Consider the following 25,111-nt stretch of genomic DNA (forward strand, 5'->3'; position numbering starts at 1 on the left):
CTGCCGCAGCAGGCGCGGTGCGTGTCCCGGCCATGGGCTCCTCCCGCGCCGAGTTTGCTGGCGTGGAGTGATGGGTTCGTTGCATGGAAAACAAAAAAAAAATTCTATGAGAAGTGCGGAAGAAACCCAAGATCATATCTACTAGATGTAAGTAACGAGAGAAATAATGAGCATCATACCCTCGTAGACCACAAAGCGTTACGATCACGGGATCGTTGTTGGCGTAGTGGAACTTTCGATGAGATCAATCTCAGTGCCGAACCGACGGCACCTCCTTGGTATCCCCACGTTCAACTTCACGTCGTCTCCTCCTTCTTGATCCAGCAAGCGAGGGAAAGAGGTTGATGAGATTTCAGCAGCACGACGGCGTGGTGGTGGCTATGGTGGAGAGAGAGGAGGAGGAGAGGGGCTCAGGGGAGAGAGATCCAGCTGAGGGCTTGGTGTGTTCTCTCCCCATGCCCCTCCCTTCTATTTATTATAAGGGGTGGGGGCCAGGTTTGCCCCTCCTCCAAGAAGGGGCTAGGCCCGGCCAGAGGTCTCCGGACCATTCCGAAGCTCCTCGTGATGTGCTAATCCCATCCGAGACTCCGAATCAATATTCGATATCACCATCTATTTATCTCATCGAACCCTAGCGACGTAAAGCGTTAAGTGTGTGACCCTACAGGTTCGAGAACATGTGGACTTGACCGAGACACCTCTCCATCAATAACCAATAGCGGGACCTGGATGTCCATAATGGTTCCCACATATTTCATGAAGATCTCATCGGTTGAACCACGATGTCGAGGATTCAATTAATCCGGTATCCAATTCCCTTTGTCTCGCGATATATTACTTGCCCGGGATTTGATCGCCGGTATCATCATACCTAGTTCAATCTCGTTACCGGCAAGTTCTCTTTACTCCTACCGCAATATAATATCCCCTGTGACTAAACACATAAGTCACATGCTTGCAAGCTCATTAGGATGTTATATTACCGAGAGGGCCCAGAAATATCTCTCCGTCACATGGAGTGACAAATGCCAATCTTGATCCATACAACCCAACAAGCACCTTCCGAGATACCTGAAGAACACCTTTATGATCAGCCGGTTACGAGATGACGGTTGATATTCACAAAGTATTCTTCTAGTACTAGGGAGTGGCATGATCTCATGGTCTAAGGAAATGATACTTGACATAATAAAATCATTAGCAATTTAAACTTAAGTGACACGATCAAAAGCCATGCTTAGGTTTGGGTCCGTCCATCACATCATTCTCCTAATGATATGACCTCGTTAACAAATGACAACACATGTCTATGGTTAGGAAACCTTAACCATCTTTTAATCAACGAGCTAATCTAGTAGAGGCGTATTAGGGACACAGTATTTGTTTATTTATTCAGATATGTATTTAGTTTCCTATCAATAAAATTATAGCATGGATAATAAACATTTATCAAGAACAAGAAAATATGATAATAACAAATTTATTATTGCCTCTAGGGCATATTTCCAACACGGAGGTGACCGGGTCTTCGTCCTCCATGGCCGGCCGTTGAAGATCCGGTGGCAGCCGTTTCCCCCTTCGCTTCTGCACGGCATGATAGCATCTGGAACCGACGGTGACGCGCGTCTCGGCAGCGGCAACGGCCAGATGATCTGAAATTTCATTGATTTGATTTCTCCCCACACCATGGCGACCGCAGCGGAACCCGACGACCTTGACCGTGAGCGCTTCCCCGACATCACTGCCGGCCATGCCACCGTCTCCTTCTTCGTCGGTTCTACTACAAGAGCTTCAGAGGGCGACCCGCTCCATGGCAGGGGCCCTCCGGCGAGGTCGGCCGTGCGGAGCAAGCAGATAATGCCCGCCGCCTCGGCCTCTGTCTTTGCCACCGCGATACAGGACTCATCGTTAGATACCAGGGCGCCACTGCCCGCCGCCTTTAGATTAAACTGGTTAACAAGTTGTGTGTAGGGAAAAGTAGATCTCGCCTGCCGCATTTCCGGGTGAACCATGCTACATGTCATCTGCCATTCATCCATACATGCGGTGGACGTGTGTTGCTGGCGGTGTGCTGCCTGAAAATTACCTTTGATTTTTTACCCGTGGTAAAAGAAAACAGTCCCGTGGAGGAAGGGTAAACAGAAAAGGAAAATGTTTTTCGTATTTCCGATAATAGAACTTTTCATGATGACCCATGGGAACCTGTCTGTGTGCTTCAGATAATTAGCAGCATGGTATGGTAATTGCGAAACTCCGATATTAATTTGAAAAGGGCCACATTAGCGTGTGCCGGTAAGAGTGAAAAGATGACTTTTGGGGAACGATTGTACCGACCTGAAAAAATGACTTTTGGGGAACGAAAAAAAGTTATGGCCGAAGCCCAAGTATCTGCTGTACCTTTTTGAAAAATTGGACAGTCATCCTGGGCGGCTGCAAAAAGAAAATGCCCCGACAACTTGTTTCGGCCCAGCTGGGATCTCCTGTACCGATTTGAAACAGGCAACGGGAACTTGGGCTGTGACAAATTCAAAACATAAAAATAATAATTAAACTCCGGTGTGGAAACCTGTGCCGGCCCATGTTTGAGCAGGCCGGACTAGGAACCAAAAAGCAACAATCTTTGTCAGCGGACTCGCAGGAATACCGGACTATACGGTATAGAGTGGGTATTGTACTAATATAAACCGGCGCAGGTTTGACCATGATGGAAAAATGAAGGTACATGATACCAGGAGCCCTCGATACCACGAGCCATTAGGAATTTTTGCATATCTCACAGCAAACACCCATGCACATAAGTGAGTTGCAACATACATTATTAACTAACATGCACATGTCAACATTATTAACCACACCAGCATGTGGAAGTCCGGGTCTTCAGGCTTCACTGTATGCAGTTGTGAGTCTTGCGATCACCAAAAAGAAAAGGACTTGTCTCAAGTCTTGCGATCGAACTGATAAATAATCAAACAATAATCAACTCAATTTGCACATATAGATTTAGAGTTAACGTGGCTGGGGTGGCTAACCAGGCAAAAATTAATTTTAAGCTATTCCGTTCCAGTTCACACATGCTTGCACCTTCTCTCTCTTTTAGAACCCATCTGGTAGATCGTGTCTCTCAATCTTCTAATATAAACTTTCTTAAAAAGTAGGCCTGCGGGGGAAAGAAACCCCGGATATCCCCACCCATACACCGCGGTGCCATGTGAGATCAAAACCGGTCTTAAACATGTGCTATGGTATGGGACATATGAGGGGATTTTTTTAACACTTTGACCTTAAATTTGCTCCTAGGAGGAGTCGAAACCCAGCACCAAAAGAGTATTACTAGAGCCTCTGGCCATTAAGCTAGAAGCTCGTTCGCTAGTTCCTTATAATTTAATAGGTTTTCTGTAAAGAAAAGGAGGACGTGATAAATAAATAAATAAAACGACCACTTGCCGGGGCTGCTCTTCGTCTAGTCAACTTGTAACTAATCATGCTTTTTAAGTACGCACGCATCGACTGAATTGAATAAACTGACAAATGTAAATTTCAAACAAGACGCAGCTAGCGCTGCAGTACAGTTACTGTAAGATGCATGCCTGCATATGTGGGGATGTGGGAGTCGGGCTGTGAGTTGTCGATCGCCAAAAAGAAAAAGAAAAAAAAGACTTGGTCTTAAGTCTTGCGAGAGCTACTTGCACATGTAGCTGGCTGTAAAAAAAAAAAAGAAAAAGAAAGAAAACTTGCACATGTAGATTTACAGTTGACGTTGCTGGGGTGGCTAACTTACACATGTAGATTTACATGTAGGACAACCAAGCAAAAATTAATATTGAGCTTTTCCAGTTCACACAGTTGTGATGTGGAACTAATTGACAACAGAATATACAGTATCAACTCAACACTTGCCTCTGGCGCCTATTTAATTTGGCCGGGTGCCGAGGTACCTAGGACAAGCAAGCAGGCTATTATTGTAGTAAGCTGGTAGTACCGTCTGTCTAGCTAGCTTCTGCTAAGCGGAGAGGAGAGGAGAAGGCCGTCGATCGACGGACGGCAATGGCGGAGACGGTGATCACGTCGGTTCTGTCCAAGTGCAGGGAGGTGGCGACGCAGGAGATTCTGCGGGAGGCCAAGGTGCTCCTCCAGGTGGGAGAAGACATCATGCTGCTCCGCGACCGCCTGGAGTGGCTGCAGGCATTCGTCCGCGACGCCGACCGGAAGCGCCGCGTCGGCGCCGACGACCTCACACGCATCTGGGTGCGCCAGACGCGTGACGTCGTCTTCCAAGCCGAGGACGTGCTCGACGAGTTCTTCCATAAGGTCATTCGTGCTTTCCGGCAGTAGAATCTACCAGCGTCCACGACTATAAATTAGTTTGACATATTTTCATAATATATACTTATTTGACATTCTATTATGAACTCGGTTAAAGGACAAAGCTAGGAGTACTACGTATATCCAGGAACGGAGGCAGTGCTAATTAATCTCTCTATATATAGGTAGAAAAGTAGATGCTCCATGGTGCCTGAGTTCAATGTTTTCAATTCCAGAAATCCAAAGCATATATAGGTTGATTTTTCCGTACTACCGGATACAGTAATTCCCACGTACTTTTCACAAATTAGAGAGTATGCAACATGAAGTATATAGGTAGTATGCATACATAATCTTTCTTTAGGAAGTATATGAAGTCAGTGGCGGATCTAGATTTTTGAAACAGGGTGGTCCAATGTATAAACTTTTATTCCAATATAAATTATAAACAGCAATTTTTTACCTCAAACATACTAGTAGTATTGAATTTGGGAAGAAAAAAAAGGACATTGGAATTTTTTTTGCGATAATTTCAATTTGATCAATGAGCAAATATTAATTCGATTCAACGAAAGACCGAGAAAAATGTCGCCGGCTCCGTGTAAGCTGATGCCCCGTCGCATGTTCGCTGTGATGAAGCGTATGTTTGCTGTCCGCTGGCAGTCAGCGACGATGATGACGAGAAATACGATGCGATGTTAGCTTCTCATGCTCGTATGCTCGGCAAAAATACGATACGATGCCAACTGCTCGTGATCGATCGCTAGGCTGCTTCAAGGCCAGATCTGATGTGGTGATGCGTACACTACACAATAGAAAGAAAACAAAAACTGGCCGGAAAGATGGATTATTTGCTCGGAATGATTTTTCTTTTTTGATGGGTTTAAGATACACTAGTGTATATGTATACGTCTACGGTCTGTATTTCCAGGGTGGTCCACCCTATGGATCCGCGGGTGTACGAAGTTTTCTTAACATACTCTATTATATCGGTTTTGCTATCTCTTAGACGACTCAGAAATAACTATTTCTTAGTCGATGATAACAATCTTTTGATTCAATTATTGAGATTCGTGTAAGATTAATGTAGGTCCGATGGATAAAAAAATCTTCATTGGATGGTTACGATCGTCGACTAAAAAATAACTATATTTCTGAGGCGTGCGACTGAGAAATAGACACTCCCCTATTATATGTACAAATATTAAAGTATCTCTAAAACATATAAATCCTATGTACCAGTTTGCAATTTTTTGATGTTGTTCGTTTTGAACAAATATTTTTAAAACAAAAAAGGATAATATGTACTACCGCATAGTGGTATATGGAGTCTTTTTTCACATAGAACATAGTATATAGGACGACTTTTTCATACTACCGAATGTAGTACACGCACATACTTTTCACACAAATTGGAGAGTACGTAGAGTAACAGGGAATATTGTAGTATAAAGTATATAGGTAGTATGTAGAACATAGCATACATACTTTTTTTAAGGAAGTTAGTATTATGGAGTTTTCTTTAACATACTCTTCAAATATGAAGGTACTTCTAAAATATATTAAAGCTATGTACCAATTTGTAATTTCTCATTTTTTCGCTTGAAGTTTCTTAGAAATAGTATACGAATATATTAAAAATGATAAAGTACAATATATACTACCACACATGTTAGTATATGGACTTTTGTTTAACATACAACATAATATATAGGACATTTTTTTCCCGTACTTCTGGGTTAGTTACACAAATTAGAGAGTATATAGCGTAACAGGGAGTATGTAATTTGTAGCCTCTGTGAAATATATAAGCAGTATGTAGGACATAGTATACATAATGATTTTGAAGAAGCATATGGAGTTGTTTTTTAACATGCTTGGTTATATGTACAAATATGAAGATATTTTCTAAAATATATTGACATATGTACCAATTTGCAAAAACATGATAGCCTTTGGAAGTATACGGAGTTTTTCCATGTACCAATTTGTACCCATCCTCAATAGGAGGAGGCGAAGCTCTGCGCTAGCAGAGTAAGCGCATTAGTACTCGACATGTTCCTACCCGAATCCTGTGACGTGCACTAATTGTGTATTTGCATGTGTTTGTACCGCCTGTTCTCTTTTGGTCTCTGTAAATACTCTTCCATCTTTTCAATACAACGAGTCATGATGTTTTTGCATTTTCTCGAAAAATATATTCAACAAATATGTAAAAGTTGTATACAACTCTGACAGTTACTAGGAGATGGAAGACAACCTTCTGTGAAAAAACACTTCTCCGATAGTTCGTTTCTTTACCCTTTTTAAGAAGGTTGTACTCCTTCCTTTCGTCAATAGATGATGTTTTGGACACAAATGTGGTATCCGATATACTCTAGTATAACTTTGACCGCTATTTTCATTGAATATGCTGCTGAAAATTTATAAAACTGTTTACAAATACAATGATATTGGTTTCACATCACCAAACTAAATACAGTATCGATCTCTTAGTACAATGCTATGAGGCAAAGTTAGGGAAGTTTGACTGCACATATCCTAGTGCGTTGTGCGTGCGTCGTATGTATAGTGATCAAGGGAAGTTTGACTGCACATATTCTAGTACGTCATATGATGCAGTAATCACTAATCACAGATTTACAGGTGTTCTTGATGTTGGGTCTGAACAATTCAACTCTTTTTGTTATTTATTTTCCGTTGGGTGATCTTTGTAGCAACCTTGTGTGATCTTTAAACGTAAACCTGATACTTTCAGAACATTTTGTGATAAAATGGTTGGTAGTAGTAACATGGTCATTCCTTTCCATACAAATTGCACATGCTGCTAGCTAGTTCTATACTTCCATGGTTCAATATTTGTCTTCCCTTTGTTAAATATTTGAGTATTTATGTTTGCGTTCATCACCGCAAATCATGTTATGCATCAAATCTAAGTGTTTGATGAAATTTTTACAGAAGAAAACTATAGCTGGGAACATGCACGCGTTTCTGACCGCACTGCATCCAACATCTTTTTGTAGATGTGCAATCTAAATCAATCTGTAGTGTGTAACTCATGCATTATTTTTTCTGGTAAATATATAACAGATAGACATAGAAAGCAAGCTTTATCAAGGCCCACGAAAATGGCTCGCATACTTGACTGACATGGGGACCCAGATCACTGTTCGACATTGGTTGTCTAGTCAAATCAATAAAATCAAGAGCAGACTCGACCAAATCTCGAAGAACCAAAAGGAATTCAACATCGGCCATACGCCATCAGGTATATGGACATCTGCCAACACGGACCACACGGACCCTGTATCATGGTACGTACTAATTACCAACTATACTTATTATCTGATATGCACGTATTCTAGGACGCAATATATGAAGAGAGTAAATTGACCATTACAAATTTACAGGTTTGTTTGATGTTGATTTACGAACACTTCAACTTTGTTTCAGGTTGTTTCTTACTTGTTGGTACTAGTAACATGGCCATTTCCTGTCCAACAAAATACATGCCGGCCACTAATTTTGTGATTCAAATTCAATGTGTTTTTTTAGAGATGACTTGACTACCAACAAAGAAATAAAAACAATTTCTATCTTCCCATTGTTAATCCAAATTAAGTTTTAGCAATATGACTACTAACTGAAATTCAAATTTACATTCGTGTTCACCACAAATTGATCTAGTTTTATGCTGCAAATCTAATAAGTATATCAGGAAAATGTTATAGGCAAAAAAAAAACTGTAGCTAGCAACATGTGTTTCTGACCGTATAGCACTGCATCAAACATCTTTTTGTAGTATGCAATCATTTAAGTCAATTAATCTTTTCTTCTTTTGTGTGAAAAGAAGGCGATTTGGTTATATTGATCCGGTAATAATGACAGTACTTAATGAACAGGGAGGAACTACAGAAGGTCGTGGGCTTTGAGAAGGATGTGGAGAGACTTGTGGAACTACTGCGTCGTGAAGATCATCCCCAGAAAATGTTCATCTCCATACTGGGGGAGAGTGGTGTCGGAAAGTACAGGCTCATAAAGCAAACAGTCATTACTGTGTCTGATAGTTTCAACATCGTAGTCCAATTTATAATGCCGCGAGGTTGCAGCGTGGAAGATGCCCTCAGAGAAGTCTACCGGATAGCACTTGATCCAACAAAGAGACAAGGCAGTGTATCTCGTGAGGCAGGCATTGCCGATGTTGTTAAAGAGCTCCGTCTCCTTCTGGCTGACAAGAGGTACCTGCTGATTCTCGTTGGCGTATCCTCAAAAATCTTCCTGAATTGCATGGCGGCGAGCTTGCCAGATGGCAAGAGGGGCAGCTGGGTGCTGCTCGTATTGGAGCCTGAAAGCAAGGAAGTCGCGTGCCATGCGGCTACGCTGAACCTGAAGGACATCAACGGCACCCGCTACCAGTTAGGCCGCTTGGATAAAGAAAAGAGTGGACATCTGTTCCGTTGCAGGGTCTTTGGCTCCCAGGGAGAGAAGTTGGTCCAGGCACACCCACGATCCGAAGAGGAAAATCAGATGGAAAGATATGAAAAGGATGTGCACAATATAACCGGTGGCCATCCTCTGGCTATAGTGGTTCTGGCCGGGCTGTTGCGATCCAAGGAGAGACCCCTGGAGTGGGATGCCGTGCTGCAACACTTCAAGCCAGGAACGGTAGAAGAAGAAACAGAAGACGGTGGCGGGACAAAAGACAAGTCTGCAGTCGAGTGGCTGCACAAGATGATGACGAGCCCGGCCCCTGCAGAGGGGGAACCTAAGCTGTCCAAAAGAATGGCGATCGAGAGGATATTCTCGTCGAGCTTCGACGACCTCCCCCAAGACATCAAGTTGTGTTTCCTCTACTTCGCCGCTTACCCCAAGGATGTCTTGCATCGAGCCGATCATATCGTGCGGATGTGGACGGCCGAGGGTTTCATCAGACCATGCAACGGCAAGACCATGGAAGAGCTGGGACAACTTTACCTCCAGGAGCTTGTCTCCAGATCCCTGCTCGAGTGGCAAAATATCAACTGCTGCGGTGGTTTCGAGAAGGTCAGAGTTCACAACCGTCTTCTTGTGTTCCTGCAGTCAGAAGCTCGCGAGGCTAGCTTCATCGAGGTGGTCGACAGCAATGACGTCCTTGCACCGGCATCGGTGCGCCGTCTCTCTATTGACAATGAAAGTGGCAGCCTCATCAGATTCACCAACAAGTTCCCCAAGCTGCGTTCTTTCATATGCCGCATCTCGGAGCAAGTACAAGGCAACAAAGACAAGAAGCAAAGCCAAGGCAGCGGCGCTGGCCAGGGCCAAGAAAAGAAGCAAAGTCGAAGCAGCAGGGATCTTTATGATCTCAAGTTTCTCCGTGGGTCCAAGTTCCTTCGTGTACTCTCCATGGAGGGATCGAACCTCACAGAGTTGCCAGATGAGATCGGTGACATGATTCACTTGCGCTATCTACGTGTTGCCTGCACCCACCTGAAGAATCTCCCCTCCAGCATAAAAAAACTTCTCAACTTGCAGACGCTCGACATAAGCGGTACCGATATCGACAAGATTGATCAAGATTTCTGGCTGATCAAGACCCTGAGGCATGTGCTTGCAAGGAAACTCAAGCTTCCAGCGTCAGTTGGAAACATGAAAGAACTTGATGACCTACAGACGCTTCATGGTGTACAGCTCAGCAAACAGGGAGAAGATATGCAGCCCCATTGCGGGTTCTCAAAACCAATAAAGCCTCCCGAGTATCCATTGGACATGATGACTAGACTCCGATCGCTGGAAATTTGCGGATTCAATCATACGGATCATGCAACTGCACTGGAGAGTGCTCTCGGTAACATGCATCTCCTTGGGCACTAGAAGCTGGTAGGTGATGAGATCCCTTTGTGTGTCTTCACTGAACCGAGACTTCAGTGCCTCCAGACCATGGTGCTAGATGGCACTGTGGAGTGGCCCGAGCTTACAGCATTGGATGTTATACATAACAGGCCGAACCTCGTCAGCCTCAAAGTAAGTAGAATCACAGATGAACTGAAGGTCCTAAATGAACAGAAGAAGATGGAGCCAGAGCTAGTGACTCTGATGTACAAATGAGCAGACTTCCAAATTCCAATTGCTCTTGGTGCTCCGGTTTCTATTTCTCCAAATGTGTCTGTCATCTGGGGTCGCACTTACCAGCGCAAGGCCCCTGCTGCAGGTCCACAACCTAGTTCGTGTCATGGTTGAATTGCTTCTAGCTTAAAGATCTACAGTTAAGATCTAAGTCGGAAAGGTTTCGTCCCGAAGAAGGTTACCCTGCCGACCTGATCTGCTTAGAGTTTCGTTCTTTTTACTTCAAGTTGTAATTGGTTTTTATAATCCTCTCTCCATTAGTTCAATATAAAGCAAGCAGAAATTATCAATCTAATCTCTCACCTCTTGCTCATGTGACTTGACTACCACATCCGATCCAATTCCAACCAATTTCAGGGCTCTCTCCTTGAACATAGTTGACAACAAATTTCAGCATTATAATACCATTGCACGGTAACACCATAACATGTTGTACAAATGTTCATGACTAAACCAGGTTTTGAAGCAATAGAGCATACGTGACACAACCAAAAGACCACAAGTCACAAGCAGATGATCGCAACATTAATTTTGAAGTAACAGCAGCAGCATTTTTGTAGTAGTAGAAGCAGCAGTTTTCTCCTTCTAGCACATGGTTGATCACTTATTAAGAGGGCTTGCAGCAGCCGTTTTGCTCCTTGCTGAAGCACTAGAGGTGTAGAAGCACTTGCAATGGCCAATGGCTGCTGCTCGCTGCCTTGTCATTGGGCTCGAAGTAGTAGTTTGAGGAGCTTGCTTAGATGGTGTGCTAATAGCAACTTCCATCTCCTGGAGGTGCGCCATGCAACATTGCCACACATGGAGGACTGCGCGCCATGGCAGGCGGGACGCCGAGCAGGGGGACAAGGGAACCAAGCAGGGGATGTGAGGGGGCGCCGCAGCCAGAGAAGGGGAGAGGTGGCGTCTGGTGGGGGTGAGGGGCGGTGGCGCTGGCTTGAGGTGAGGGGCGGAGGCGATGGCTTGAGGTGAGGGCCGACGATGGCAGCTGCTGGAGGTGAGCTGGCGGAGACGACATCCATGCCAATGGCCGGAAGATGGTCTCCTCCAGCAAGAGTTAGCCATGACAGGAGGTTGTGGGATTCTCTTTCCTCCTCTTCTGTCATGGTGACGGTCGAAGGCCAGTTCAGGTTTTGGGGGAGCACGCATAGCTGTTAGCCATATTGGCTATGAGTGTGGTACTGCTAAGTTCTAGCAATGGCAGGAGCAGGTGGAGTTGGGCTTTGGGGAGGGCTGCCATCAATGCAATGCCCTAGCTCGGGGACTGTATGATGATGGCAGATTGGATTCAGTCATTGTAGACCCAACCGAGCCATCATGACTTTGTGAAGAGGAAACTGGAGATGGTGAGATCTGGTGAATGCGTGGAGAAAAACCTTGGAGGCTGGCATCCTCCCCAGTCAGCAGAGGCCGCAGTCACCTTTTCATATCAGCACTTGTTTTGAAACTCACTACTGCTATGTGCATACTAACTTTTAATCTTCTTAGACATTTTTATCAGCTTCGGACGATGTGTTCCAGTCTTTTATTGCCTTTGGTAACTTCTTGTAATAACATTATGTTTGTGTGCATCGGCATTGATGTGGAGGCCAATAGTAAAGCCTCTCATTATCTAAACGAGAAACAAAATGGAGAGCTAATATTTGAGGCCAGTATACAAGGAAACATGGACATTAATAGGATGAACTGAATTACCGTGCCATAGCATCGCGAGGCAAAGTGAGCACAGATGGAAGCAACAACACATCACCAGCTGATACTGCTTGCTGTCAAACAGAAAAGCAGTGGAGAGGTGAGTACCCAAAAATTTATGAATGCTGACATGGTCAGATGAATAAACAAATAAGGGTCCAGCCCATAAATCTGTACGGAGAAATGAGGAATGAATCAAAATCAAAATCGTGGAACAAATAAACAGGGAAAAAGGTCTGATGCATGTGTCAAAAAAATAGAGAATAAGGGATAAATTTACAAAAATTCTGATAAATTACTAGAGCACGGAACCAATGCGCTGATTTTATGGAACCAAACAAGTAAAAATACTTCGGCGTCAGACCAAGCAAGTTCAGTAAATAAAGGTTACACCCACCATAATGCTAGTTTTTGTTTGGGTTGTTGGTACGCAAAATCTTCCAAAACTGCAGTGACTCTGCCACGGAATATTTTATTTTTGACTCCTCGAAATCTACTCCCTCTGTTCCTAAATACTTGTCGCTGTTTTATTTTTGACTAAAGTTTGCACTAAAACAGCGATAAGTATTTAGGAACGGAACTTGCACTAAAACAACGACAAGTATTTAGGAACGGAGGGAGTAGAACTCAAATAAGTAGTTTGAATGAAAGGAAGTGAAGCTTTACAGGATTTTCAGAACTCGGAACACCATGCCATCTTAAAACAGGCAACTTTCAGCTTAACAAGGCAATCTCAGGTCTGCTGTGTCAACAAATTAACGAGCTCAGTGTGGTTACTAACTTGACAGTTCTCCTCAATCATCACTTGGAGAATTAGCAGGTATGGTCTGGAAAATTACATCGAGCTGCCATGGGAAATATATGAAGATTATTACAGTATTCACATAGAGAACACATTAAAAGGAGGAATGCTAAGTTACCTGTTGGAGGCCTTGAGCTACTGCCTGGTTCTGAACTCAAATTGCCAAATCAGAATCCTGGAACTGAAGCCAGTCATTATTCACTACAGTTTGTTACGTCAACTTGGCTGTGTGCGCCATGCTTCCAAAAACTGGGTTCGATCACCTTGGTTCTCAAGTGCTCAACGTCATCCCATCTCTTTCCTTCTGCATAAATGCTTGACATCATGATGACATCCCCATCATCGATTGGCATCAACTGATGAAGTTCGTGAAAAGCCTTATTAGCATGGTGGATGTGCCCGTGTAAGCGACATGCAGCCAACACCATCTTCCACAGCACAGAGTTCGCCTTCAAAGGCATGTAATTGAGCATTTGATAAGCTTCTGCAACTTTCCCGCAGCGGCAGAGCATATCTACCATGCAGCCATAGTGCTTCACACCCGGCACAATTTTGTAGTCTTCAGTCATGCTACGAAACTACACTCTCCCCTCATCCACCAGGCCACTGTGGCTGCAGACAATCAAGACACCCAGAAATGTGACATGGTCAGGCTCAACTCTCATGACATTGAAGAGCTCCAGAGCCTCGCGTGAGTAGCCATGGACCGACAACCCAACAATCATCGCATTCCAGCACGTAATGTCCCTGGTTGACATGCTTTCGAAGACCTGCCTGGCAAGCTCCAGACTGCCACATTTCGCGTACATATCGACGAGCGCGTTGCCGACATACCCATCAGCCAGAACTCCCTTGCTACTGAGGTAACCGTGGACACCCTTCCCTAGTTCAAGCTCGCCAATCTCCGTGCACGCCCCGAGAACCGACACAAGCGTCAGCTCGGTCGGTTCGACCCCACTGTCCTGCATCTCCCGGAAGACCTTCAAAGCTCGCGCACACTGCCCAAGCTTCGCGTAGCTACCGATCAGAGAGTTCCACGACACGGCGTCCCTACCAGGCATCTCCCTGAACACCCTCGCCGCCGCCTCCATATCACCGACCCTCGCGTGCCGTGTGATCTCCGCATTCCACCACGACACGCTCCTCTCCGGCATTTCCTGAGACACCCGCTCTGCGCCACGCGAGTCCCCCACGTCGCCGTGCGCGGCCACGAGCGCGTTCCAGGAGACGGCGTTCCTGGCAGGCATCCCGTCGAACACCTTCCTGGCGTCCCCGAGCCGGCCCAGCTTGCCGTACATGGACACGAGCGCGTTCTGCACGTACCGGTCCGCGCCGCAGCCGAGCTTGAGCACGCACCCGTGGAGCTCCATGCCCTTGGATACGAAGCCCTCTCCGCCGCCGTCAGCGGCTGCGCAGAGGTTGAAAGCGCGGGCGCAGGACTTGAGGAGGGCCGGGAAGGCGGGGAGCGGGATGGGGAGGGAGAGCCTGGAGACGCGGTTGAAGACGGCGAGCGAGGCGGCCGGGTACGGCGAGGAGGCGAGAGCGGCGATGGCTGGGGAGTAGAGCGGCGGGGAGAGGGAGCATGGGGCGGCGGAGAGGAGGAGGGCGAGCGTCGACGCGGAGGAAGGCGGCAGGCGAGAGAGGAGTGCGCGGAGGGAGGCCGGGTGGTGGAGGAGCCCGTGCTTGATGAGGACCGCGTGGAGCTGGTGCCCGGCGGCGGCGCTCCCCCGGCGGGGGAGAAGGCGCGAGGCGGCCGCCGGAGAGTTGGACCGGCCCGGAGCAGGAGGCGGCGTCGGGTGCATGTGGAGCCCCCGGGCCCACGCGGCAGTCCCTAACGCTTTGATGCAGACTGTAGCGGGATGTCGGACTGCGACGTGGCTGACATGTGGGCCCGACTGTTCATTCCAATACAGATCCGGACGCTTAAAAGGCCAAAACTCGTAGTACTGAAAGCTCTAAATTTCTTCCGAAATAATTAATCATAAAATTAAGGCTATATATCTATCGTTTCATGAAATCTTGATAACTACAATTTTTATGAACATTTTAATTACAGATTTAATCCACAACACGTGGAACGTGCTATGAATAACAAGCCAATCTGCAGTGATGTTAGCCATGACGTGGAAAACATACGGCACACATAGAAAACATATAGTATTACCAAATCTAACACCTTTTGCCACGTATTTACACCACACCATTTATTGATCCCTTAACGACTTCACTAACTTGTGCTATCCATCACTATCCCCAAAAGCCCTCGGACAAATTTTATAAATTTCTGATCAAAATGAAAACCATGTCAATATCCATGTGACGCGGAACGGCGTTGCCGTCGGTGCCAATATGACGCAGTCGCGCGCCCCCGACGAGGACCCAGCCTCGTGGTCGTGCTTGCGCGACGACCACATCTTCTTCGAGGCCATGGCGAACAGTGGCTGAAGAGCTAGCTAGGGTTTTGGGATGGGTTTTTGGTGCTCGGTGGCAAAGTGCGTGGGTGGGGAAAATGGGGACGGGGCTGGTCCGCATTTAATATGACCGGGACGGTTGCTCGTGTGTCGTTGCCAGGTGTGGCCGGAATGCGAATGGTTTGACCCAACGCGGATGCGCGGTCCGAGCGGCGCTCTGTTTCTCGATCAGTGGGGATGCAAATCCGACGCAGATTTGAGACCGGAATGCGTCTTCACGGAGCGAGAAGCGGACGTCGGCGAAATGTGTCGCCCCGCTGGACCGTGTTTTCGTCCAGTTCGGCCCGAACGGACTGCACCGGTCCAAATGCGTCGTCCCGTTGGAGTTGCCCTAACTGCTTGGCAAGCAACTCGGTGGCGGCTTTCTCTTCTCAGCTGTGATACTATAACTTACCATTGTTGCATGATCAATTGCACCTGTTTTTATAGGGGCTAGATCGATCAATTATCCATCCTAGCAACCCTGAGAACAACAAAAAAATATACACTTCTATAGTTCTGTTACATTTTTAGGGTTTGTGTGTGCCGACGTGTACATATTTAATTGGTCAAATTGAGTATATAGAAATATGCCACATTCCTTATAGACTTAAAAGGAGGTGGACGTGATAAATACATCATTTCTAAAAGAGAGCTGAGAGCTGTTATACGTACGAACGATGTGAAGCAAACGAGAAGCGCTTTCAACACTTGGGCCTGTGCTAAGAAAATTTAGTAGATCACCATGCCATCGTAACAAAATCGTAAGAAAAGATTAGTACGCAAAGGCTTTCCGTTTTCAAAAAGACCATTGGGACTGCTCTTAGGCCATTCAACGTAAGTATGTAACTAATCACGCTCTTAAAGCATACATGCATCAAAATTTGCACTTGAACCAACCGATCAGAAGAAACAGGACGCAGCTGCAAAAGGCATGTAGAAGTCCGGGTCTTCAGGCCGGCTTCACTGTATGCACTTAACTTGAGTTGTCCATCACAAAAAAGAAAAGGACTTGTCTCAAGTCTTGCGATGCGATCGAGCTGATAACAATTAATAATCAGCTCAACTTGCATATATAGATTTAGGGCTGGGTACAGCCAAGCAAAAATTAATAGTATTAAGCTTTTCCATTCCAGTTCACACGTGCTTGCACGTTCTCTCTCTTTTAGAACCATGTGGTAGATCGTGCTCTCGTTGTATAGTCCAAATATATATAAGGTTTTATGTAAATATTAGAAATATGCCACATTCCTTGCAAACTGAAAAAGGGAGGACATGATAAATACAAAAAGAAAAGAAAAATACGACCACTTGGCCGGGGCTGCTCTTAATTAGTCTAGTCAACTTGTAACTAATCATGCTTTTAAAGTATGCACGCATCAGCCGATCGAATTGAATAAACTGAAAAACGTAAATTTCAAACAAGACGCAGCTAGCGCTACAGTACAAGATGCATGTGGGGATGTGCTAGCTGTCGATCGCCAAAAAGAAAGGGGACTTGTCTCATGCAAGTCTTGTGAGCTGATAAGAAAACAATAATGAACTCAACTTGCACATATAGTTTATGGTTAACTTACCCAGGAGAGGACAACCAAGCAAAAACTAATACTTCCCGTCATTCAAATTTAGTTAAAGTTAAGACATTTTTTATTGGACTGAGCAAATATTAAGCTTTCCTTTCCAAGTGTGGGGAGAGTACAAGCAAGCAGGCTATATTGAAGCTGGTAGTACCTTGTGTCTAGCTAGCTTCTGCTAATTAACCGGCCGGAGAGGAGAGGAGAAGGCCGTCGATCCACGGACGGCAATGGCGGAGACGGCGATCACGTCGGTTCTGTCCAAGTGTGGGGAGTTGGCAACACGGGAGCTTGTGCGGGAGGCCAAGGTGCTGCTCAAGGTAGGCGACGACATCATGCTGCTCCGCGACCGCCTGGAGTGGCTGCAGGCCTTCGTCCGCGACGCCGACAGGAAGCGCCGCGTCGGCACCGACGACCTCACACGCATCTGGGTGCGCCAGACGCGTGATGTCGCCTTCGAAGTCGAGGACGCGCTCGACGAGTTCTTCCATAAGGTCGGTCATTCATTCATTCCCTGTTGCTCATACATATATCGATCTCTAGTCTAGCAGGAAAAGAAGTCTGTTATTCTTATATATATTCCTCGATCGATAGCTAGCGCTAGTTCAAAGAACAAAACATTACTAGTATGTACTCCGGCCGTTTCTAAATTACTAGTGACATGTTCTAACTTTGTCATAAGTCAGTCACTCGTGAGGTTTTCTGCCGTAGTCCCAAATTTATAAAAAATAACCAACATTTGACTTTAACCAATAGAAACTTTATTATTATTATGTAATTTATATGATAGGATATATGATAGGAAATCATAATCATCTGCAAAAAAAATGTTGTCTTAACGACATAAAAAAAGTAAATTTCAAGAAACCACAGTTCTTGGGACAGTTTTTTCAACGGACCACACATTTTGCTAATTTGTCCGAAAAACCACACTTTTTCGGGCTAATTGTCTCACGTTGCCCAAATCTGATGATTAGGCATGTTTGACAGTTTTGCTGCCATGTGGGGTCTGCTGTCAGATGCCACGTTTGGGCTTAACCTGACCCGACCCGATAACGGTTCCTCTCCTTCTCTCTCTCTAACCTGCGGTCCCACTCAAGATCTCTCCTTGCTCTCAGAAAAAAAAACTCAAGCTCTTGTCTCCCTCAATGCCGGCAGCCAGGCCGCGGGTCCTCCGTTGTCCCCTCACTGCTCCCCCCCTTCCGTGCCACCTCGACTTCTGCGAACCCAAAGCCCCACAGCCTGGACCCCGCGCGCGCCTGCACCGCCTCCCCCCGCGGTCATCTTTCCTATTGTCGGCAAGCCCCGCCGCCCAAATCCAGCCATTGCGGCACTCCACCTACCCCATCGCCTGCATGGAGAGCACCACGGAGTCTCTGCGAGTCTGCCGGTGCACTCTCCTAGTTTTCCCGCGCCCCCAATCTCCCCCGCGTCGGAGCTCGACGCCGCCCGCCTCCACCTCATCATCGTTGGGCCGCTCCAGCGCCTGATTTGACGCGCCGCAGCCGCCATCTGTCACCCCGTGCTAGCGCGCACGAGGAAAGCACCCTCGAGCGCCACCTCGACCCCTCGAGCTCCGCCGCGCGCTTTGTCTCCTTCGACTCTGGCGACTTTCTTCCTCACCGTCTGCGCCGCAAGTCTCCCGTCGTCACCGTGGCCAGCCCACCGGAGGACCGTGCGGCTCGCGAGTCTCCCGTGGCTAGGCCATCGGGGCCGTGCTGGTGGGCCACGAGGCTCCCGCCGCGACCACGTACTGGCCGCCGCCACCGGAGGCACCGCTGCATTCCTCCTGCTGTCCGGGTTAACGGCTCGGGTTGGATTTGTGTCTGACTGGCACCTGACAGGGGGCCCACATGTAAGAAAAATTGTCAAACAAGCCTAATCATCAGATTTGGGCAACGTGAGACAATTAGCCAGAAGAAGTGTGGTTTTCCGGACAAATTAGCAAAATGTGTGGTCCATTGAAAAGACTGCCCCAAGAACTGTGATTCCTTGAAATTTACTCCATAAAAAATATATATTAATACAGTAATTCTTGGTTAGATCTTTGTCTTAACGAAACAAAATATGCAAACTTTCTGAAAAAGAGGGAGTAGTATTACTAAATCACCATGATATATGTTTCCGTTATACTTATTTCAAATTCTATATGTTGATACAATTTTTTAAAACTTTGGTCAAACTTTAAGAAATTTAACTTAGGACAAATTAAACTAGAACTTATTATTATTTAGTAACGGAGGGAGTATGCTAGTGGACGCATAAAATAGTTTCAAGAGCAAGTGTACGTTGGAGGGAAAAAGGAAAATAATTTAGATAAGGACCTTAATTTTTTACGGCTATCACAACTTTGTGTAGTTATGCACACGCCTCATATACTACGCTTCATCCATATACTTAAGCCTACAATATTGATGTACGTCCACAATATTGTTCAGCTGTTTTTCTTAAAATTACATGACGATTTGGTTCACACAATTATTTCACAATTGCACCGGTAGAATAATCTACTACTCGCTGGAGTAGAACAGCTAGATCTATAGGCGCGCGCGCACACACACAACAAACACAGCACGCGCGCGCCCAAGAACATATTCCTCATTTCTGGAAAAAAAAACACGTATGCCAAAGTCAAAATGGGTGTTTGGAACTCATCATGAATTGTCTGGTACACATATAACAGGTGGATCTAGACATACAGGGTCGCCGAGGCTGGAAGTTATGGCTCGGACACTTGAATATAAACCGGTTGGCCATTCGACATGTTCTCTCTAGTCAAATTGAGAAAATCAAGAGCAGGCTCGACCAAATCTCAGAGAACCAAAAGGAATACAACATCGAGTATGCACCATCAGCGATATGCACATCTGCCAACATGGCCCTTTTATCACGGTACAAATTAATTACCAAATATATACACTCCTATATGCTGTCATCATGCAACTCTATATCGTAGATAATACCTCTGTTCTTAAATACAAGAAGTCCTAGCTTTGTGCTAAGTCAAACTTCTTATGCTCTGCCAAGTTTGTAGAACCATGTATGACACTATATTTGTTTTATAAAATCCATCATGAAATATTTTTATAGTATACTTATTCGATATTCTAGATATTGATAGATTTTTGTATAAACTTGGTCCAACTATAAGAAGTATGTAGGTAGTATGCATAAGTATGAACGTATTTCAAAAACATATTAAAAACCATGTACCAGCTTGCAATTTTTTCATGTTATTCGTTTTCAAAAGTATATTAAAATAATAAAGCACATAATATATGTATAGGATGATTTTTTTATAACATCGAACACAGTATATATAGGATGATTTTTTTCATAATACCGAATGTAGTACCGTCAAATACTTTTCACACAAATTAGAGCCTATGTAGCGTAACAGGGAATATCTAGTAGTATAGAGTATATAGGTAGTATGTAGAACGTAGTATACATACTTGTTTTTGAGGAAGTATATGGAGTTTTTTTTTAACATACTGATCTATTAAAGCTCCATGAACAGAAATATCTTCATATTTACTCTATTAGAGTACTCTATGTTAAAAAAACTCCATATACCAAAAAGATATATTTGAGAAATATACTTCTAATAATATACTTTCTTTTTGGTTATATTGATGATCCGGTAACAGGGAGGATCTACAGAAGGTCGTGGGCATTGAGAAGGATGCGACGAGTCTTGCGGATCTACTGCTGGGTCTTAAAGATCACCGCCAGAAAATGTCGTTCATCTCCATAGTGGGGGAGAGTGGTGCCGGAAAGAGCACGCTCGGAAAAGAAATTCACAGCAAAGTGGTTGAAAATTTCGACATTGTAGTCTCTTATACAATGCCGCCAAATTGCAGCATGGAAGATCTCCTCACACAAATCTACTGCATAGCTCAGGAGCAAGCTGGCCGTGCAGCTGATGAGTTAGAGGGACACGGCAGTAGTGCGTCTTGTGAGGAAGGAGGCATCAATAAGCTCCATGACCTCCTGCGTGACAAGAGGTACCTGCTGATTCTCGGTGGCATATCCTCGAAAATCATCCTCAACTGTGTGGCGGCGAGCTTGCCAGACAGCAAAACCAGCAGCTGCGTGGTGCTCTTGTTGGAGCCTGAAAACAAGGAAGTCGCATCCCATGCTGCTAACCTGAACCACCCAGATCACATCGACGGCGGCACCCACCAGTTGAGCCGTTTGGATGAAGAAGGGAGCGCGGATCTGTTCCGTTGGAGGGTCTTTGGCGCGGAGGGAGAGAAGATGAAGGGCTCGCGGAAGAAGAAGAAGATCTCGTGGCCGGTCCAGTACTTCCAGTCACAAGGAGATCAGAAAAACCAGGCCCAGGAAGAAGAGCAAGAGGTAGAGCAGATGAAAAGATATGAAAAGGATGTGTACCATATAACCGGTGGCCATCCTCTGGCTATAGTGGTTCTGGCCGGGCTGTTACGGACCAAGGAGAGGCCCGTGGAGTGGGATGCAGTGCTGCAACACCTCAAGCCAGGAAGGGAAGAATTAGCACAAGACAACAATGGTGGTGGGAATGGGATAGCAGGTGTTGTTTTGTCAAAAGACAAGTCTGCAGTCGAGTGGGTGGTGCAGCAGATCGAGAGCCCTGCAGGAGAAGCTAAGCTGTCCAACAGAATGGCGATTGAGAGGATCTTGTCGTCGAGCTTCGACGACCTCCCCCAGGACCTCAAGTCGTGCTTCCTCTACTTTGCCGCTTACCCCAAGGATCTGACTCATGGAGCCGATCGGCTCGTATGGATGTGGACGGCCGAAGGCTTCATCAGACCACACAATGATGACAAGACCATGGAGGAGCTGGGACAAGTTTACCTCCAGGAGCTGGTCTCCAGATCCCTGGTCGAGTCGGAAAAGTCGACCGACGACAGCTGCGATGGTATCAAGCAAGTCAGAGTTCACAACCGCCTCCTCATGTTCCTGCAGTCCGAGGCTCGCGAGGCTAGCTTCATCGAGATGCACGCCAAGAATGACGTCCTTGCGCCGGCATCCGTGCGCCGCCTCTCTATTCAGAATGACAGCGGCAGATATGTCAAATTCACCAACAACTACAAGTTCCCCAAGCTGCGTTCCTTCATATACCGCATCTCAGAGCAAGTACAATGCCCCGATAACAGTGGCCAAGACATGACTCTGATGAGGGGAGAAACTACTTTTGATCTCAAGTTTCTCTGCGGGTCCAAGTTCCTTCGTGTACTCTCCATGCAGGGATCGAACCTCACCGAGTTGCCAGATGAGATTGGTGACATGAGTCACTTGCGCTACCTACGTGTTAACTGCAAACAACTGAAGAAGCTCCCGCCCAGCATAAAAAAACTGCTCAACCTGCAGACGCTCGACATAAGGACTACCGGTGTCGCTGAGATTCATCAAGACTTCTGGCTGATTAAGACCCTCAGGCATGTGCTTGCACACAAGCTCACGCTTCCTTTGTTAGTTGAAAACATGCAAGAACTTGGTGACCTACAGACGCTTCATGGTGTACAGCTCAAGCAACAGAAAGAAGATACGCAGCCCTTTTGCGGGTTCTTGAAAAGAAGAAAGTCCGCCCACTATCCATTGGACATGATGAGCAAACTCCGGTCTCTGGAAATTTGCGGATTCAATCACAAGGATCATGCAGATGCACTGGAGATTTCTCTCCGTAAGATGCATCTCCTTGGGCACTTGAAGCTGGCAGGAGATCAGATCCCTTTGTGCGTCTTCACTGAGCCCGGTCTTCAGCGTCTCCAGACCATGGTGCTAGATGGCACTGTCGACTGGTCCAAGGTTATAGAATTGGACATTAGCCATAAAAGGCCCAACCTCATCAGCGTCAAAGTAAAACAAATCACAGCTGAGCAGAAGATAATCTTAGATGGAGAGAATACGAATGAGACAAAGCTAGGGACTCTGCTTTCTTATTGAGCAGACTCCAATTGCTCTTCCAACAGCCGGTTATTTCTCAGCACTCTTCATACAAACAAGTCGAAGAGTTTCAGATCCAAGGTGATTTGGTGCTTGATCCAGTTTCTATTTCTCCAAATGTGTGTCATGTGGGGTTGCACTTACCCCTGCCATGGTTCCACGGGGCTAATTCATGTGCTAGTTGAATTTGCTTGCCATTTTAAAGAGTTAGAGTTATGATCTAGGTCGGAAAGGTTTCGTCACGAAGAAGCTTACCGTGACGACCTGATCTGTCTGACTAGATTTGCTTTCTTTTACTCCAAGCTGTAGTTGGGTATGATTTGTGATTGTTTTGCGATTAGCGATTAGAAGCTGCGCTGTGATCCGGCGATTAGGCAATTTCGCCCCCTGGGCCCTAGCCTCTACTTTTGTAAAGCCTAGTAAGCACTAAGGAGCAAGGCAGCCCATCTAGGCAGCTATGCAGATGCATCGATCACCAATTACCAAAGAGGACTTCTAAAAAAAAGTTACCAAAGAGAAAGATTGCTCAAGAGGACCTAGGGTTTCTCTCTAGGGTTGGCGATTTCGGCGGCGATCTCTTCCCGCCGACTCTCTTCGCCGGATCTCTCCCGTCTCACTCTTGATCTCTCCCCTCCGACTCCGGCTGACCAAGGGGCTGGCTGGTCTAGCTTCCTGGCCTTGGTTGTGTGGCGGCGAGCACTGCTCGGGAAAAGGTTAGCAGTGGCGGTCCGATTTACACATCGGTGGCGGTAACGCGGCCCGCCACTAAGCCTGCATCACGGGTGCTAACGAGCACCAGTGGCGGGTACCACCACCGCCACTGGTCCAGTACCAGCACTAGTGGCCGTTCGCCGAACCGCCACTAGAAATCCGTAGGAAGCTTCAGAAAGTGCACCGGTGGTCGTGAGAAGGACAGCCACCGTTACATACCAGTGGGGGTGTAGCATGACGGCCACTGGTAGTATATTAGTGGCGGTGTGTACTCACCGCCATTGGTACGTTACAGTGGCGGTGAGTACCTACCGCCACCGGTATACTACCCGTGGCCGTGGTGCCGCACCGCCACTCGTATGCTTTCGTAGCACCAGTGGCGGTTCTCGGTCACGGCCACTGGTACTGCACCAGTGGCGGTGTGACGCAACCGCCACTGTACTCTACCAGTGGCGGTGACCTAGACCCGCCACTGTTGTTTACCGGTTTTAAAAAAAATATTTGTTTTATATTAGACAATTCCTGTAGCATATACATCATATATCATATTCACAGCACAACACAACACACATCAAATACACACACACATATATATATATATATGAGAAATCACACTTCATGATAGATAACTGCATCCGGTCACATAACTTATTACAAATACACATATATTCAATATTTAACATCTATACCTATCTAAAAAATACGAACCGTTCCCTTCACCGTCGGTGTTAAACTTCCCATAAAATTTGTGGGCCTCCAGGATTGCATGTATATTAGGCCTACTAAGTCGGTTGTCCCATTAACTGCACCGAATCTATCTATATATATATCTCATAAAATTTGTGGGCCCTTAAGATTGCATGTATATTAGGCCTACTAAGCCGGCTGGCCCATTACCTGCATTGAATCTATCTATATATATCCCGTAAAATTTGTGGGCCCTCAGGATTACATGTATATTAGGCCTACTAAGCCAGCTGGCCCATTACCTGTACCGAACCTATCTATATATATCCCATCAAATTTGTGGGCCCTCAGGATTGCATGTATATTATGCCTACTAAGCCGGCTGGCTCATTACTTTCACCGAATCTATCTATCTATATCTATCTATATATACCAATGTAAAAAATACGGACTGTTCCACCTTTTTCCTCCCTTTTTTCATCAAGCCCCAGAGACCCACCTCGTCCGCCCGCATGCAAACCACTCCTTCCTCCGCTCCAGACAGCCGAGCTCCCCTCTCCTGGCGCAGCCTAATAGAAGACCCTTCCTAATTCAACATAAATATTTCCCCTGATGCAGCGGAGAAAACACAATTAAAAGCCCAAAGGTATTTCTTCACACATTCAACTTTGCTCTCCTGCTTTGATGATGCTTGTTATCTGTAGGTGCAATGGCAGATTGATCCTGCGATGCAGTATATGCTCCAACATGCGGTGCCTCCTTCCATCCGAGAGCCGGTGGCTCTGGCATGCGGGCTCCATCTTGTCAGACACCGTTTAATTCCAGAGAAAACATGGGAACAGGTTCGTTCTCTCAGCCCTCATCCC

The 25,111-nt window shown here is 46.0% G+C and overlaps 3 protein-coding genes across 7 annotated transcripts; 2 read left to right on the top strand and 1 right to left on the bottom strand.

Annotated features, from left to right (window-relative positions):
* Positions 1-3,867: 3,867 nt before the first annotated feature.
* Positions 3,868-10,699, top strand: LOC100824525 (putative disease resistance protein At1g50180). Its single transcript, XM_024454619.1, has 3 exons — positions 3,868-4,329; positions 7,393-7,616; positions 8,205-10,699. Exons 1-3 carry the CDS (start codon positions 4,045-4,047, stop codon positions 10,150-10,152), a joined length of 2,457 nt encoding a protein of 818 aa, XP_024310387.1. The 5' UTR covers positions 3,868-4,044; the 3' UTR covers positions 10,153-10,699.
* Positions 4,317-14,713, bottom strand: LOC104581268 (pentatricopeptide repeat-containing protein At4g18840). Of its 5 annotated transcripts, none has more exons than XM_024463693.1 (4): positions 13,014-14,713; positions 12,875-12,938; positions 12,097-12,167; positions 4,317-4,335 (listed from the first exon to the last, which is right to left on the bottom strand). In XM_024463693.1, the coding sequence occupies exon 1, from the start codon at positions 14,695-14,697 to the stop codon at positions 13,474-13,476; it is 1,224 nt and encodes a 407-aa protein (XP_024319461.1). In that variant the 5' UTR covers positions 14,698-14,713; the 3' UTR covers positions 4,317-4,335; positions 12,097-12,167; positions 12,875-12,938; positions 13,014-13,473. The 5 variants fall into 5 exon arrangements, with proteins under 5 accessions (XP_024319461.1, XP_024319463.1, XP_024319462.1 ...); XM_024463695.1 differs by lacking the exon at positions 4,317-4,335 and adding an exon at positions 7,588-7,606; XM_024463694.1 differs by lacking the exon at positions 4,317-4,335 and adding an exon at positions 10,753-10,770.
* A 2,310-nt stretch (positions 14,714-17,023) lies between these two features.
* LOC100825135 (putative disease resistance RPP13-like protein 2) lies at positions 17,024-23,225 on the top strand. The gene is made up of 3 exons (XM_024463671.1): positions 17,024-17,413; positions 19,603-19,811; positions 20,570-23,225. The coding sequence occupies exons 1-3, from the start codon at positions 17,150-17,152 to the stop codon at positions 22,845-22,847; spliced, it is 2,751 nt and encodes a 916-aa protein (XP_024319439.1). The 5' UTR covers positions 17,024-17,149; the 3' UTR covers positions 22,848-23,225.
* Positions 23,226-25,111: the final 1,886 nt, after the last annotated feature.

The sequence above is a fragment of the Brachypodium distachyon genome, chromosome 4 (genome assembly GCF_000005505.3).
Source record: "Brachypodium distachyon strain Bd21 chromosome 4, Brachypodium_distachyon_v3.0, whole genome shotgun sequence".
NCBI lineage: Eukaryota > Viridiplantae > Streptophyta > Magnoliopsida > Poales > Poaceae > Brachypodium > Brachypodium distachyon.

Coding starts and splice junctions, on each gene's coding strand:
- LOC100824525 (XM_024454619.1), top strand. CDS start 4,045: ATGGCGGAGACGGTGATCACGTCGGTTCTGTCCAAGTGCAGGGAGGTG. Junction 4,330..7,392: donor TCATTCGTGCTTTCCGGCAG/TAGAATCTACCA, acceptor AATATATAACAG/ATAGACATAGAAAGCAAGCT. Junction 7,617..8,204: donor CACACGGACCCTGTATCATG/GTACGTACTAAT, acceptor CTTAATGAACAG/GGAGGAACTACAGAAGGTCG.
- LOC104581268 (XM_024463693.1), bottom strand. CDS start 14,697: ATGCACCCGACGCCGCCTCCTGCTCCGGGCCGGTCCAACTCTCCGGCG.
- LOC100825135 (XM_024463671.1), top strand. CDS start 17,150: ATGGCGGAGACGGCGATCACGTCGGTTCTGTCCAAGTGTGGGGAGTTG. Junction 17,414..19,602: donor TCGACGAGTTCTTCCATAAG/GTCGGTCATTCA, acceptor CACATATAACAG/GTGGATCTAGACATACAGGG. Junction 19,812..20,569: donor AACATGGCCCTTTTATCACG/GTACAAATTAAT, acceptor ATCCGGTAACAG/GGAGGATCTACAGAAGGTCG.